Consider the following 16,693-nt stretch of genomic DNA (forward strand, 5'->3'; position numbering starts at 1 on the left):
GTGAGAGTAAGCAGTGGCGTAGATGAAGGGTCGCGCTGAGCCATGAAAACCAGTACAATCTGCCACAACAACTAACAGAGTGCACTAACACAAAGGGAACAAGCATTTGTAATAACACCTCTATACAGTGTATCACTCAAAGTAAAGGGGCCAGTAGCCACGGAAAGATACAAATGATGACATGGCATAATAAGGAGGGATTAACACGCCTCATTATCGAACAGGAGACAGAATTTATGTAGGACAAACACAAAAACCAATTAAAAATATGGGCTTAGAGTGAGGACAACTTGTCTCCCCATACTGGACTACTGCATGCCTCGGAGAGCGAGCAGCGCATGTGCGCTGCTGCTAAAGCTCGACCAAAAGGGGGTGGGTACTAAGTGAGTCAGAGCTAAAAACTAACTACATCAGCACATAAAGAGCACAAAAAGGCACAAAGTAAACATGGAGAAGAGCATTGGCATATACAGAACTGAGGAAGAACTACAGAAAACATAAAACGCTCCCATGACCCACCCAGGTCTTGATTACCAGAAGACATTGAGGACTACTGCAGGGCTGTGCGGAATAGTGTAGGTCGGTCACTCATTTATGGAACCAAATCTGGGATTGCTTGAGTCGTCCAGAGTTGCTATGGTGGTTACTCTAGGCTTGACTGTAGCCCACATACCTCTCCTTCTAGAGCCTCTGTTAAAACTATCCCAACCACTGGCTTGTTAAAGCAATCCAGCATTCTATATGATATACCAATGTGAAGAGTGACATCTTAGAATAAACACTTAAGCACCTGTGTTGATTTTAATCGCATCAGAAAAAGGTGAATTAGAGAAAGCATTGATGAAAGTACCTGTATAAACACATTGGGCATGCTAAAACTATAGCTTAGCTTTTACTTTAGTGAACAATTATACAGTTCAAAATACAAAACAAAAAATCACACAGCGACACTGGGGGTAGAAGGCTTTAAGCTGCTGAACAACTGAAGACTAAACTGGGACAAGAGCAGAGTGGATTTACAGGAGCAGAGAGGGAGCATGTGCCAAACTATAAATCTAGCTCACATGCCCTGGGCGCAGATTACAGGTGACGTCTGTCCTACATACAAGACAGGTCCAAATTCTAGTGGGGCTTGGACTAGGTCATTTTAAGGGCAGCACAATGCTATGCAATTAAGAGATTTAAGGCTGTTGGGATACCAGTGAGAGGTCTCACAAACCTATTGCGGCGATACCATGGAGAGCAGTTATAGTGAGGCACCACCCTGACAACCTAGCTGTCACCGAAAGTGATCAAGTTTGCAGCCTGACGGTATGTATAACCACTGCGAGACACTCATTGTGCTATTATAAGATGAAAAGAAACTTTGCATTTTTCCACAGTACAGTATAACTTGCGGGTGAATTAAGAGATCAAAAAACAAATGTGCATTGTTCGCTTAGACGCTGACCATCAACCAATTAGATTCAGTTACTGTACATCATTCTGTGCACTAGTCAAAATCTGCCATCAAGCACCGGAGTGGATTGAAAAGCGGTCACAAAGCATCATTCACTGTACGAGGACAGGAGCTGTGTCTCTAGCATATCTATCTGCGAGAGGCCTTGAAATCATAAGCCTGAATGTCAGTATGCATCACTATTTGAGACTACAAGGCTGTATACTGTAGCTCTACTGATCTACGGGAGAGCAAGAGGCTGTCACCGTACTTCACTCCGTGAAATGGTGAGACTCGCACTGTACATTCGAGAGACAAGGAGCCTGCAGCTGCACCAGATTGTAATGTCCAACCACAGCCTTGCGCTCTTAAGCTAACGGCACAGGGCCACAACCTGCCCGTGCACTTCTATCCTCTCCCATTACAGAGCGCAGGAGTCTAGGCAGGTCATACGCCCCCTGTCTACTGGCGTGAGAGTCTGTACTGGTAAAATGTTACCCCACTGGCATCATAATGTAACAGTGGACATCTTTCCACTTGCCTCGCCACAAGTAAAATCTTGCACCTTAAGATGTGTCTCAATCAGTGCCAAAATCGGATCAAATTAGTATCTGTCCCACTGCCCTTCCTGCGCCTTCCATAAGCCAGCATCTCACCAGAAGAAATTAGTCCCGTCATCAAGCACCTCTGACTCTCCTCTGTGAGCAGCTTACTGCCCTGCAGGAGCAGCAGATCCGTTCACCTGCCGGAGTGGCGAGCTGCAGCCCCCGGTGGGAGCCTTTCGACCCTCGGGCATCCTGTAGGTTCAGCACAGGGCTGTTAGATGTGGGAAGCTCAGCTGTGTGTGTGTGTGTGCACCATCAGCCGCCACTGTTTTACTAGCCGGCAATCCTATGCAGCGTGACACTGCCGACGGGGTGACGTCATTCACATGGGTCGAGTGATTTGCATTGTTGTCAACTGGCATGAGGGGCGGGAGCTGAGCAAGGAGGGCAGTGGTACCCCGCATGTCCCATGGCATATCTCAGCACCGCAGTCAATGCCTGCAGCACTCAGACTAGTTTCAATAATACTCCCACTGTCAGCGCTTTTAAAGCACAGCAAGAGCCTGCATTCCAGAGTCACGTGTGGACTGTGGTCAGTAGTCACCAGGAATTAAATACTATACTTCTAATTTTCTCTTAAACAACCATTGGGTCTTACAGATCGAAATTGCAACAAATAGAAACATTAACATAGGTTGAAGAACTTCATACTTAAAACAAGCATTTGCAATGCAATAGGACTCGCATTCACGCAGACTTATTGCATTCAAAACGGGAGTGCGGGTGGAGGGCAGCAAGCGAGAAGGCACGAACAATGAGAGTGGGGGGGCGAGGAAGCAGGGACTGCTGGAGGGGGGCTTTGGGGGAGAAGGCACGGGAAGAAAATAGTTATTGTGCAACACTCTAAGTGAAGGGGCCAGTAGCCTTGGAAGGATACAAATGATGACATGGTCGCATGAGGAGTGACTAACAAGCCTAAAACCAATCAGAAGGCAACATTTAGGACCTAAGCCAATAAAAAAGGTGGGTGGAGATTGGGCAGAGCTTCCACGAAGCTTCCACACTAAACTGAATACTGCATGCCTCGCAAAGCGAGCAGCGCATGCGCTGCAATGCTAGGCTCGACCTAAAAAGGAACATTTTGCAAGCCTGTTTGTTTCAATTTGAGCATGACATGGCAGGGGAGTCGAGGCTGTCACAGATTGCCAAGTATTGCATACTTGATACTTAAAGGCTAGGCTGGATTATATGCCAACATGGGCACACTAATATTTTAAAAGTGCACCCATAAACGAGTCAGAGGGGGATATGTACAAGGAAGTGGCAGAGCGCGGCGTTAGACTCCTTGGCTTAAAGCTGTGCTCCGCCACTTCTGAAATGCAAGGCTGCACCATATTTAAAAGAATGTGGTGCAGCCTTGGGTTTCCCCCTGCAATGGAGCTAATTTTAGCAAGAGTGTTTGTGTGCAGTGGAGGATTGTTTATGTGTTGGAAGGTGTCCCTTCCTACACATAAACAATCCTAAAATGCCATTCTGTCACTTTCATGTGTGCTGCTTCATGCAGCACACATTAAAGTAACAAAATGGATTTTTTTTAAAGGTTTGTTCATGTATAGGATTTACATCTCTACAAGGTAGAAGAAAAAAAATTCTGTGTAGAGCTCGTAAGACCTGTAGGAGATAGGGGATATTCGCTCGAGCCCATAAGAACTTTACGTGGAGGACAGTTCTAGGTACAAACTATAAGATATCAATAAACACTGTTGGCTAGCGCCTTCAGCCAAACCTCTGTCAAAATGGAATGGTCATCCCAGGATATCTCCCCCCTTCTGGCTTGCTGCACTGCTAAATACCCCGGGTCTCTTAGCCGCTTGAACCCAAGACAGGCAACATGATAAACACCCAATCCCATTTTAGCACACAGACATGAGATAGAACAATTTCTTAACATCCCTATGAGCCAGCCAGTGTCTATGCCAGACCTCTGTATCTAACCAACCTATTGCAACTGGACATGCAAACTATAAACTAGGCATACTATTAAAAGTTCAGCCAAACAGTACTAGCCAACCGAGGGCTATAACTTAATCCAAACTCTATGTCCCACTAGTATATATTATAACCTACACTTATCACTCTGCTATGATGATCATAACGAAGGACTCTATCACTGTCCACAGGGGCCTATTTTTTCTATTATAATCTTTTTATTACATCGGACATTAGAAATAATTACAGTGATGGTAAGAAGTTTACATCATAACAACAAAGCATAGGTATTACAATAACAAATTCTTATTTGAACTCTACATCTCACATACACCAGCCACCGCCACAACAGTTCACATGGCAGCAAAATGATTTAAACTTCTCTGACATCAGGAGTTGTGATTGATGCCCACAAAGGGGGCGTAGACCTCTCCCTGATATGGATTCCATTTCCCCCACACTATAGACCATTTATGCAGGCAACCTCTACTTTCATACACCAATCTCTACACCTGCATACACCAGTCCATATCCTGCTTCCAATCTCCCAGATGCAGTGGTAGTGCTGCTCTCCACATCCGTGCAAAATTGTGTTTGGTCACCATCAACCCCTGGGTGAACTAGAGATGGTTAATTCAGAGGAAATCAGTGTCATACAAATATTCAGGAGGTACCACCCCACAGAGGGCGCCGTGTCACACCCCAAGAAACTGTTAAGACAGTTGATGACGGTGGTCCAATAACTTAAATAGCGGACAATCCCACACCATATGAAAAAAAGTTCCTTCCTGAACACACTACTTGAGGCAGAGTGCCAATCCTGACTCTACCATTTTAACCAGTGTCGTCCCTGCATATTAACACCTACAGAGGTTCTTGGTCTGCACCAGACAAAACCTGGATCTTTGAGCTACCTCACTGGGGGAGGCCAGGGCCTCGGGTCACTCATCATCCCCTAAGCTTCCCAAATCTCTCTCCCAGCTTCAACGCAAGTGCACCTAGGTGTTGGGGGAATTGTTTAATAATTTATGGGAGGTAAGCGAGATCGCTTTTTTGGGCATATATTTATCCAGCAAACTTTCTTCGAGTGGGGAGGACTCAGGAAGCTCTTCACCGCTGAGGATCACTTTCTGTAGAGCATGACAAATCTGTAGGTAACAGAAGGTCTCAGTGGGGGCCAATTCGTATTCGCTTGGTTCTTCTACGAATGGAAGCACCTCGCCCTGCCTCCACAGGCCACCCAATCTAGACAGGCCAATGAGATCCCATTTATTAAAACCCCTCTGTAAGACCAAGGTACCCAACCGTGCGATATCCCACAGGGGTGTAACATGTGTGATCCTGTAACGCCAACTGACAGCTTTCGTGCGGTGTGCCAGAGGGAAAATGTGACAGCTGTAGGACTGGGGAGGGGTGCAGTGCATGTTCCCCCATAATTGGTCTTAAGATACCCCGGGTTGCATATTTCTCCTGTTCATTCTATAGGCCAGCTAGTCCTCTGGGAAGTGAGCACAATGATTAACGACTGTGAGTTCCGATGCACAGTAATAATTTGGGAGATTGGGGAGTGCAATTACCCTGATCATACCAATTCCTGGTCAGTTTCCGGAGCACTATGTGAGGGTGGCCTCTATCCCAGAATCAGTGTATGGGCGGCATCATGTATCGCTTGAAAATAGGACTGCGGGACTCAATAGGGTGTGTTGTGGAGGGCATACAGGAAACTGGGGAGGGTCATCATTTTAAATAGAGCGGTTTTACCCAGTAGGAACAGAGGCAGGCCTTCCATTTTTGAATGTCCCATTCCAAGCGCGAGAGTCACCCAGGCCTATTTTTGGCATTCTTATCCCTCTTCCTGATATTGGTCCAGCCTCATAAGATAGCTGAGTGGTTGACCTTACTTTAGCCCAAACAGAAAGCATGCCAAATCTCTCTTATAATAATCACAAATAGAAAAATGGAACTTGTGAGCTAACTAAGGTCGTCCACATATCTCAAAACGTAAATCATGTTTCTATCCCTCACACTCCCTTCACTCGCCACACCGCTAAGCACTTTGTCCCATACCATGAAAACAGCACACAGGTTAAACCTTAAACAGCACTCTGGCAATCGCACACCCTACAAGGTGTAGCATGCTACCCGTGTCGATAAGTACTTCCGCATCCCAGCACCCCACCTAGGGGTACTGAGTGCTACAATAATACAGTACAAACAATTACCCTTCATTCTCCCACATAAGTGTTACATACTCACCCTTGCTTCCTCTCCAAGCTCTAGTGGATTTTGCCCTGCTCCAGATCCAACGCTGGAACCAGACATCTGAGAAAGTCGGCTCAAATCCCAGAGTGACTTGCTGGGTCGTGTTCCCACTGTCTTCGCCACTGAAAGACGATTCCTCTGCACTTGCTTCAGAATATCACTCAAGGCACTCTGTGTTTCCTGACCTGCTCGCATTCTATCAGTTGGCCCTTCAAAGTTCCGGCAGGCTGCCAGCCGGTGCCGGATAGAGTGGTCAGGCACATTAACAGTGTTTTTGGAAATATTTGAAGAATCATGGTGAATGCCGGATAAACGCAAAGCACCATCTCGTTTCCCCATGTCATTGTCCACTGGAGGTTCCACGGTGCGTCGTTCCGCTATTTTGTGCATACCTTTTGAGTGTGGACTGCCTTCTTTGAAGTTGATGAAAGGTTTCAATGAGGCATCTATGGGCTGCAGGGTGCCATTAGTGTCAAACTTCAAAGGAGAAGAGTAACCATTGGAATAAACCTCTGGAGCCAAAGGCAAAGGTGGTAGTGGATTTAGAACTGGGACCTGGGAGGCTGGCTCTGTAGTTTCCTCATCAGGTAAGGGAACTTCCAATTGGAGAATGGGTGGTGTCTTCCATCTCGCATCCGCATTTGTGTCTTTCGGTAATGACGATCGATGAATGGGTTTAGAGGCTGCGAAGAGTGTCCGGAACTCCTTGTCAAAGGAGTCAGTGATTTCCCCAGTGAGAACGGTAATAAGGTTCCGGTCCAGACGACAATCCATCCACGTGAAACTGCAATTGATATAGTAGAGGAAGAGAGATGCAAAAACAAGATATCAAACTGAGCTTATAGATACAGAGGTAGATTAATAGTCGATTTTGGGACTTTAAAGTAGATTAACATTAGATTCAGGAATTTTTCCAGGTTGGGGGTTCAAGGTATAGTTTATGGGTTCTATTACAATAGAAAACATCAGATACCAATCAAGCAGTATTTTGATATCAATTGCCAGATCTTTTTGTGGTGAATTGTCCAAAACTATGATTATTTAATCATACTTTACCAGAAACACACAGCTATTGTACCCATATTAAAATAAAACATTAATTTCATTTATTTACAGCGCTTGTATGGTGCACATTAGTAACACAGTAACCTCTAGACACTTTCTAGTTTTTGTTAGCTTCTTTGTTGTGGGTTGAGACTTGGTTGAGAAATCAGACAAAGGACTATTTAATAATTTCTGTGGGCGCAGGAAAGGTTTTGAAGTTTTCTGAAAGTGGGGTAGTTCGCCTGGATTGAAGCGGCCTGCACTGCATAGTGTCTCGCTCTACTTTGTAATTCTATGGAGTAGGTTGCCGGAAGGTATCTGAACTGGGTTGTTTTGAAATGTCTGGAGTAGTGATTACCCTGAGGACATAAAGGGGTAGTCCTGATTGGGCAATTGTATCAAAGGCCAAGAAGCCATGTCACCCTATTTAGCATATATAAGCAGGCTTTATTTGCTTAGTCCAGTGATGAGTCTGGCTGCGACACTCTGGACTTTTTGTAGTCCGTTCAGTTGGTGAAAATAAAATACAGCTACATTATGAAATAATTGAGTCATCCCAAGGTGCGTTTTGAGGCGACATCTTCTACCAACCAAGGGGCATATTAGCAAGAACCTTGTTAAAATTATCGCCGTTTTAGCGGCAGGAAACTGCCGCTAAAACAGCGATAATTTTAACGAGGAACTTCTTGCTAATATGCCCCCAAGCTCTTAAAGGATTTCTTTGATAAAAACATTTTCGATTCTTCCATTGTTTCAACAAATTACTAAATAGGTCTGCAACACATATGACAGGGTTTGCCCAATGACAGAGTGGGAATGTCAAGTTGGGAATGTCCACGAAATGCACAAATAATATCCTCTGAAATTCAGCTTGGTCATAGTGATTGTAAGCATCTTAAAAAGCTGATTGGATTTACTAATCTGCAGATTTTCGAACCCAGTCTTGCATAATGTTATGTGTTGTTATCAGTAGCATTGCACTGTCTAGCTAGGACATGGGAAGGGAAGACTAGCCCTTGAGAGGCCTCTTGCACTCGCATTGTTTCATCCTTGGAACAGGGAGCAGAAATTCCACACAAAGACCACTCGCCCCTTTCCACAGTCACAAAAGCAGACCTTGACCTCAGAATGTAAAATTCTGGGCGCACTGTACCCTTCCTCGTTTATACCAGGATCTTTGTACTATCATCAGACATGCGAGCAAAAGATGGGTTGTTGAGATCAATTCTTTTGAGAGTGGAAGGAAATATACACAGGATTAAACAGATAGTTATTATTCTACTTTGTACAGTGGATAGGCAGAAATACCTCGTAAATATGTGTAAAAGGGCTTAGCAGAAGGACAGGGTAAAGAGACTGTGTCAAACACTGCTTAGAGGTCAAACAAAATCATGGCAACTGCATGGCCATGATCATGTTTTATCCTGTTATTGTCAGTGACGAACAGCAGTCCAGTCAGTGTACTGTGTAAACGGATTGGTAAACATCAAGCAGATTGTCGCTCTCAAGGAAGAAGTAGGAGTGGGGAGTTGATAGCTTTTTCAATATTTTTGGATGGGAAAGGCAATAGTGAGATAGGGTGAAATTTGCTAAGTGTCTTAGCTTCCACCAAAATTGTTTTAGGAGAGGATTTATAAAATCGTGCTTCCAGAAGTCAGGGACTATGGTTGATATAATGGAGAGATTGCATGGGTTGGTTAGGGCCAGAAGAAGGATCTCAGGTGACAATGTCGTGATGTGGGGAGGACAGGGGTCACTAGGTGATCGTGCTTGACATCAGGGAACTGACCTCATCTACAGAAAAAGTATTTAAATTAGAAAGAGGGGAAAAGCTAAAGAGTTCACCATGTAGGGGCCTCTATGGGCGTCACCAATGCGCTCTGACATGAGTTGGCTTCTGACTCACCTACACTCACAGATCCTGAGTCAGTGTCAGATTGGTTGAGAGCACTCTGCAGAAATCTAACGTTGATCTTTTTAGGGCGAAAAGAGTTCAGATCACAGAGCAGGGAGGATGGAATGGCCATGAGAAATCTGAGGTTAGATAAAGTCTTGACAAGAAAGAGCTTTACTGAAGGTAAAGGTTCTTCTGAAAGAGACTTTGAATCTCAGATTCCTCATCTTTGAAATAGATACCAAAGCACTACCTCCCAGGAGGAGGGCCTGTAAACTGTCTCAAGCCAAAATGTCCTCCAGGACCAAACAGGCAAAATGTCAATCTTGATAACACAGGCCATCCAGACAGTAGTGTCTGATGAATGTGCCACCTGCGTAGCTGCCAGGCAAGAAACCAGAACAGCTATCACCCATGCCAATGCAGTGGTGGCAGCCTTGGCTTTAGTAGAATGAACCTGCAGGCCTCCAAAGGGCTGCGCTTAAACAGAGATGGGGGGAATATATAATGTAACCCCTTGAGAAAATGCATTTCAACTGGTGATTGCCAGTCCAGCAACCATAAAACGGCCATAAAAGCAACAGGTACCCTTAAACAGTGCCTAAAATAAGGACTGCTGGGCTAGGGGCAACATAAACAACTAAACTTTGGACCTTTTACCATGGAGTGGGTCTATCTGTTTAGAAGCAGACCAAGCCACACATGTATCCCAACAGTAGGCATATACAGATATGGTTGAAGGATGCCTGGCTGCCAAGATGACATCAACAATTTCAGGAGGAAGGTCGAGAGCACTCAACTGTCACCGCTGAATCTACAAGCCTGAAGGGTTAGGTTGCGCAGGTGCGAATGCAAAGCCCTTCCCTGCTGCTGTGCCAAAAGATCCTCCTGAAGGGGCAGCCTGAAAGGAGGGTGGACAGATGGTCATGCCCAGGAACTCCGAATACCATAGTCTCCATGCTCAATCCAGGGGATGACTTGGGCCTGGTGGGTTCTAATCTTCAGAATGTGGTAATCATCATTAAAATGCCATAGTAAGTGACTTCTGGCAGTGTATTACAGGAGGTCATGGAGGGGAATTCCTCCTTTCGGAACTAGGGCTCTCACACACCAAGAAAGCTAGGTGTCATGCTTCATCATTTGAGCCTCCTCCTCGTCGGGCCGGCGCTGCAATGCCCGACCAGCACCCTTAAAGAGGCTCTTTGTCGGAGATCTTTTGTTCCTTGCCGTAAGGGTGCAGTGGGTGTGAGTGGCCTAGTTGGGTGTAGACATGTGTTGTGATGTTAAAACAGGTGAGGGAATCCTCTTGAAGGTTTTATTCTGGCTTGTCCCTATGGAACCCATGCTCAGACCTACCCCGATCCGCTGCCCACAGGAATGACCTACCCCGATCCGCTGCCCACAGGAATGGGCAGCGGATCGGGGTAGGTCTGAGCACGGGTTCCCAACGAGGAACAGAGACACCACTTTTGGGTATACATTAAATCCGCTGCACCAGATGAGGCCGTACCTTGTACTACTATAGGTTGCCTCACTTCCCTAGTAGATAGTTCCCTAGGGGCAAGCCAGTGGTAGGTAGCAAAGCACCTATTCCACACATATGTAGATAGTTTTCGTTATTTCAATATTAATTTCTCCTCAGTCCTGAAGAATCGCCGATGATCATTGCATGACATTTTTAGGGCAAGAAACATGTGGACCATCTGGGAGTAGAGTATGTAATTTGTCACATTAGGAACAAAATACGCTACCCCTCCCTTATTATTTTATTCAGGCAGGGTCCCTCACAGAATAAAGCCTTCAGGATGATTCCCTCACCTGTTTTAACATCACAAATCATGTCTACACCCAACTAGGACCCTCACACCCACTGCACCCTTACGGCAAGGAACAAAAGATCTCCGACAAAGAGCCCCTTTAAGGGTGCCCGTCGGGCATTGCAGCACCAGCCCAACGAGGAGCAGGCTCAAATGATGAAGCATGACACCTAGCTTGCTGGGTGTGTGAGAGCCCTAGTTCCGAAAGGAGGAATTCCCCTCCTTGACCTCCTGTAAAACATTGCCAGAACTCACTAGCTATGGCATTTTAATGGTGATTACCACATCACCTAGGAACTTCGTACTCTTTTCTTTGTTAAATGCATCTAGGGCTTGTACGTTGGACCTACTAAAGTCCACAAATGTGTCCCTCCCCTTTCAGATCCTACTGCAGAGCCCACATAAGCCAGCTGGCATGCTTGATCAAGAGGATGCAGGAGACGATTATTTCCAGCAGCAGCAGAGTTTGAAACATCTGAATCATAGCTTGAATGTCCTGGTCTCTCCAATCCAAGGGATAGGTATGAAACTGAACTGAATCCAGAATGGCTCTGATGAAGTGGAAGGAGTCAGTTATGACTTCAGCAAGTTGATAGTGAACTCCAGTGATGTTAAGAGGTTCGCACAGTCTGGGGGTGAGTGAGGACTGCCTGGGCTAATCCCACATTCAAAAGCTAGTCATCGAGGTAGGGGAAGACTGGGACCCCTGATCCCCGAAGGTGCGTGGATCCACAGCCATAACTTTAGTGAACAACTGAGGGACATCATCAAGGCAAAAGGGGAGCACAGCAAAATGAAAATGCTCCTGACTCACCATGAATTGCAGGTAGCTCCATCCAGTCTCCAAGGTCGAGGGTATACAAAACCTGGCCTACAGTGAGCATCTTGAGCTTGTGTTCATATTGAAAAAGTCTATATAAATAATGATACATTCCGGTAAAAAGACAAAATTGCATCTTTAATTACAAATTCTCCTTCTGTGAACTCCATGTCAACCCCGACTCAAAAATACTTTAAGGCTGATTACGAGTCCGTCCACCATCATATCGGGGAGTGGGACCGCCCGCCTACAAGGCATTGGTCCCACAGGGGTAATTACAATGTGCCCATCACCACAGCGGTCACAATACTTATATTTTACATGGTAGCGGTTTCTGCTGGCTGTAGCACCCGCCGCAATGTAAAAACGGGACATGTAACAAATACCTGCACTACATGGCAGGCACCATGCAGCACCTGCCACATGGCACAGGGATATGTACCCCAAATCTGGGGTGCAGGGGGGAAGAGGGGCCCGCTACCGACCCCCACAGTCCCTTTCCGTCTGTCTTCTCATGGAGGGTTACCTGCTATGAAAAAGGCAGGCGGAAAGGGAAATCATGATCCTTTTGGCGGTGCCTTGGAAGCACCACCACCATTGTAGGGGTATGATTCCCTTCCAATGGTCTGACGGGCTTCTTGAGGGAATCAGAACAGTGGTGGTCAGTCTTCCCAACCGCCATTGTAATGTGGCGGTGTAAAACCTGCTTACTGTGGTGGTGAAACCTCCAGCGACTGGCTGTTGGTGGCGATTTTACCACCATCGTAATCAGGCCCTTAGGCAGGCCCTGAATCCCAGGCCTGAGGTCACTGATTGACAGGTCACAGGTGGGGTAATACGCAGCCAGAAGCCAAATGCGCAGACATGAAATCTCACATCAATCCGACAGATAGGCAAGGATATTGGCCCCAATAAAGCACACATGGCCGGAGAGGTGTGTGTGTTCCCAAAACACCATAAAGTCAAATTCCACATAAAGCCAGGAACAGTTAGCCAATCATGACACAGCACACACAACACACATTGTTCACGTGCTCCCCATGCCGGACATCTGGACACATTACCCACTGGCCGCACTGTGTCCACGCAAGGTTGAGGCCCACCTGGATTCCACATCCAATACATTAATGTATGGCTCCAAAGACAGCTGTTCACATTCCTTACCAAAAAATGAACGGCAGAACTATTCTATTGCATTCAATGAAAGGAGTGGTGTGGCTCACTGGTTAGAGGCGGCAGACCCGGGAGCAGAGGACGGCCCGGGACCAGGTTTCTATCCCCGACGCGGCAGGGTCGTGGACCAGGATCAGCGGACTCGATAATTCTCGCCTCGGTGCCTACTCTAACCAGGGATCACAATCGCCAACTCTGGGCATTAGCTTGCCTCATCTCCACAACGGCCCCCCACATACGCCGGGGATGCCTGGTTTCACCTTGGAGATACCCAGTAGGGACCATCTCACAGGGAAAGCCAGGACGGGTTCGCCAGCGGTCTACAGCGCAGAGATACTCCTTCGGGAGTCGATTCTAGCACTTTAGAAACCCACAAACAAACAAACAAACAAACAATGAACTGTATAAAAGTCTATGTTAGACCGATTGCAAATTGAGATAGTCCTCAAACCATATGCATGTGACTGTGCTTCTGGTCACAATGGTTAATTAATCAAACTGTTCCTGTTTTGCCATAAGCCTCGTCTCTTTTTTTTCAAGGTATTTCATGTTCAAGCAACACTTGTTCTTCCTCAGGATGGCAGCGATAGGACGAAGAACCAGAGGCCTCTGTTGTTTGCTGGCACCAGGAAGTAGCACAAATTCACGACCTACTTCTGAAATCTTTAGGCTCCTTTGACCGAAGGAGCCTGCCCTTTCTGCTGCAACAGGGACAGATGGTCTGCTGTCAGAAGGTTTGAGGATGGTGGAAGGTGCAGTAGAGTTTCGAGAAATGGTAAGGCATAACTCTAATGAAAAAATCTGCAGGAACACTTGTCCGAAGTTAGCGCCTGCACCTGTGACAGAAAATGTCAAATCCTGCCTCCAACGGGGTGGCTCTGTGCCGTCAAGGGCACGCTAAAGAGGCTTCGGGGCTGCAGCAGCTTGCAGACTGGTAGACTAGGCCGCACAATTTCCACGTACCTTGTGGGTACCTCAGCCAAAAATAAAGGGGGGGGATGATCTTAAACTGCCGGACCCCTTGACAATATTTCAAGTCTCTACCATGGCCAAGGAGGGGGCAAATTTTGGATCCGGCTTGTGTAGTGGGACAGAAAGGCCCAGAGAGTGCGCTGTGGCTCTATTGTCTTTAAAGTGTTCCATTGCTGAATTTGCTTTGTCCCCAAAACATGGAAGAATCGAGTGGAATGTCCACTGGCCTAAACGTCCCCCAAGAAAGCCAGTGGGCTGCATCCAGGCATGCCTGCAAAGGGCCAAACTGGTGCTTACAGCTCTACCAAAAGTGTTAATGGTGTCTAGTCCGAAGCAGATAGTAAACTTGGCTGCAACACAATTGTCCAACAAAGCCTGAGAGAATATAGCATGAGCCTCTTCCTGAACCATGTGCAATATGAGGGCTACTTAGCCACACAGGGCATGAGAGTAGGGACCTAGAAGGCAGCTAGCATTCTCAGAGCGAAGGGTCAAGCTGATATATGGGAAGATTCTTCAACCAAGGGTCTCTATCCTCTTTGATTACCCATTGGGGGGCGTAGCAGGGAATTAATTTGAGTGAACCTTGCTGGCCGAACACAGTACCACAAAGCTCTTGGGAGCAGGGTGTTAGGTGAGAAAATCCAGGTTGCCAGGAGCAGGGCGATAGTGCCTGGCAACCTTCTTATTGAACCAAGCGATATGAACAGGGCGTAGCCCAGGTCCCCATAAGCATGTCTGTTAGAGCCTCATTAAATGGCAGACGGGGTTCAGAGATTGTTTGGTCAGGTTGAAGCACTTCTGTCAAGACATTGGTCTTTGCTTCCTGGGTAGAAAGCTGATTATTAAAAACCTCTGCCCTCTGCACATCCATGGCGAAGGAGGCACTTTCTTTCGTGGCAGCGCCTAGAGGGGAAACCAATCAAGCAAACCGAGCATACTTATCCCCAGAATCATAACCACCATTGTCAGAATCTGTGCATAGTAATTTTTGTGAGACATTATGTATTTCCGAGGGCAAAGTGTTACAGCATACAAATGATGGAAGGAATGCTGAGAATGCAAACATTCTCCCCCCGTCAAAAGATCTGGGTTAAATCCATCGTTCTTTAGCCCACTACGCCACCCCAGTTTGGACCCAGTCATATTCAAATCCGTCTTGACCCAGTGCCCCATGGTAACAGTCCAGACCAAACTGCCAGGTCAGGTCCTCCCCGGACCAGAACCAAGCATTCTGGAACCAGTTTCAGGGTATGTTACCCTTCTTCAGCCAGGCTAGCTTGATTCCAGTGGCACAGTGAGCAAGGGGCCCATGTCTGGGCATACTCATCCCACTTAGGGCAAAAAGTGTTACAGCAAACAAATGATGGACGGAATGCTGACAATGCAAACACTCTCCCCCAGTCAAAAGATCTGGGTTAAATCCATCGTTCTTTTGCCCACTACGCCATCCCAGTTTGGACCCAGCCATATGCAAATCAGTCTTGACCCTGTGCCCCATGGGAACAGTCCAGACCGAACAGCCAGGCCAGGTCCTCCCTTGACTGGAAACAAGCATCCTGGAACCCATTTCAGGGTAAGTCAGCCTTCTTCAGCCAGGCTAGCTTGAATCCAGTGGCACAGTGAGAAAGGAACCCACGTCTGGGCAATAAATGCACAAAAAACAGACGATGAACGGAATGCTGAACAATGTAAACATTCACCCGCAGTCAGAGATCTGGGTTTCATCCATCATTCTTATGCTCACCACACCACCCCAATTTTGACCTAGCCATATGTAAATCAGTCTTGAGCTTGCTTCTCATGGGAACAGTCCAACCGGAACTGCCAGGGCAGGGCCTCCCTGGAACCAAAACAAGCATCCTGGGACCAGTCACGGGGTATCACTACTCATCAGCCAGGCTAGCTTGAATCGAGTGGCACAGTGTGCACAGGGCCCAGATCTGTGACTGGGGCTGAATGTTTGATTTGTTCAGCATCCAGTCCATCAACTGTTCTTTTTGCTTTTATTTCTAGTTGGACCATTTAGCAAAAGAGATAGGTACGGTTAGGAGAGCTATTGGTAAAAGTCAAGCATTATGACTTCCTTGAAGAAAGCTCTCAAAAACCTTTTGAACTAGGTAAGTGTGGTAGCACGTCTTGGAGGAGCAAGGTTAGACAGCTGGAATACAACTTTTTGGGATATTTGTATGCCAATTGGAAGTGTTATATTTTATTCAATCTAATTTCCTTAACCCCTTCGATGCTGATGACGGAGCGGTTCCGTCATCAGCATCGGTTGGGCTGTGCTGATGACGGAACCGCTCCGTTATCAGTACAGCCCTCGGGGGGAGCGCTGTCGCCCCCCCCCTGGGGCTCCGATCGTGTTTGTTTTTTGGGGGGTGGCAGCGGAAGACTTCGTGCTGCTCCCCCCGCCCCCCCGCACTTCCTGGTGACGTCAGCGCGCTGTCGAGCCAACGTCATCAGGAAGTGCTGGACGCGCTGGAAGCCATTTCTTTCCAGCGCGTCCAGCTAGCAGGTAAGGTTTCTGCTCTCCGGTGGGGCAGGGGGGCCATTTCTCGGTGCCTTGAGGCATCGGGGGGAGGAAACACTGTTTCCTCTCCCCTGATGTCCCAATGCAGGGCATTCCTGGTTCAGGATCGCGCACAGCGTCGCGATCCTGCACCAGTAATGCCCCCACTAGACACCAGGGATGTTTTTGTCTGAAAAGGAAGCGATCCCCTGGGCAAGGGTCGCTTC

At 47.0% G+C, this 16,693-nt stretch overlaps 1 protein-coding gene across 2 annotated transcripts in view; it reads right to left on the minus strand.

The window, feature by feature from the left end:
- FAM83E (family with sequence similarity 83 member E) overlaps nucleotides 1-16,693 on the minus strand; it is a 452,947-nt gene that overhangs the window by 46,968 nt on the left and 389,286 nt on the right. For both annotated transcript variants that reach the window (XM_078654959.1, XM_078654958.1), the window contains exon 5: nucleotides 6,229-7,018. In XM_078654959.1, coding sequence (XP_078511085.1) covers nucleotides 6,229-7,018 — 790 coding nt within the window. The remainder of the gene's footprint in view (nucleotides 1-6,228; nucleotides 7,019-16,693) is intronic.

This window comes from Lissotriton helveticus, chromosome 7 (assembly GCF_964261635.1).
Source record: "Lissotriton helveticus chromosome 7, aLisHel1.1, whole genome shotgun sequence".
NCBI lineage: Eukaryota > Metazoa > Chordata > Amphibia > Caudata > Salamandridae > Lissotriton > Lissotriton helveticus.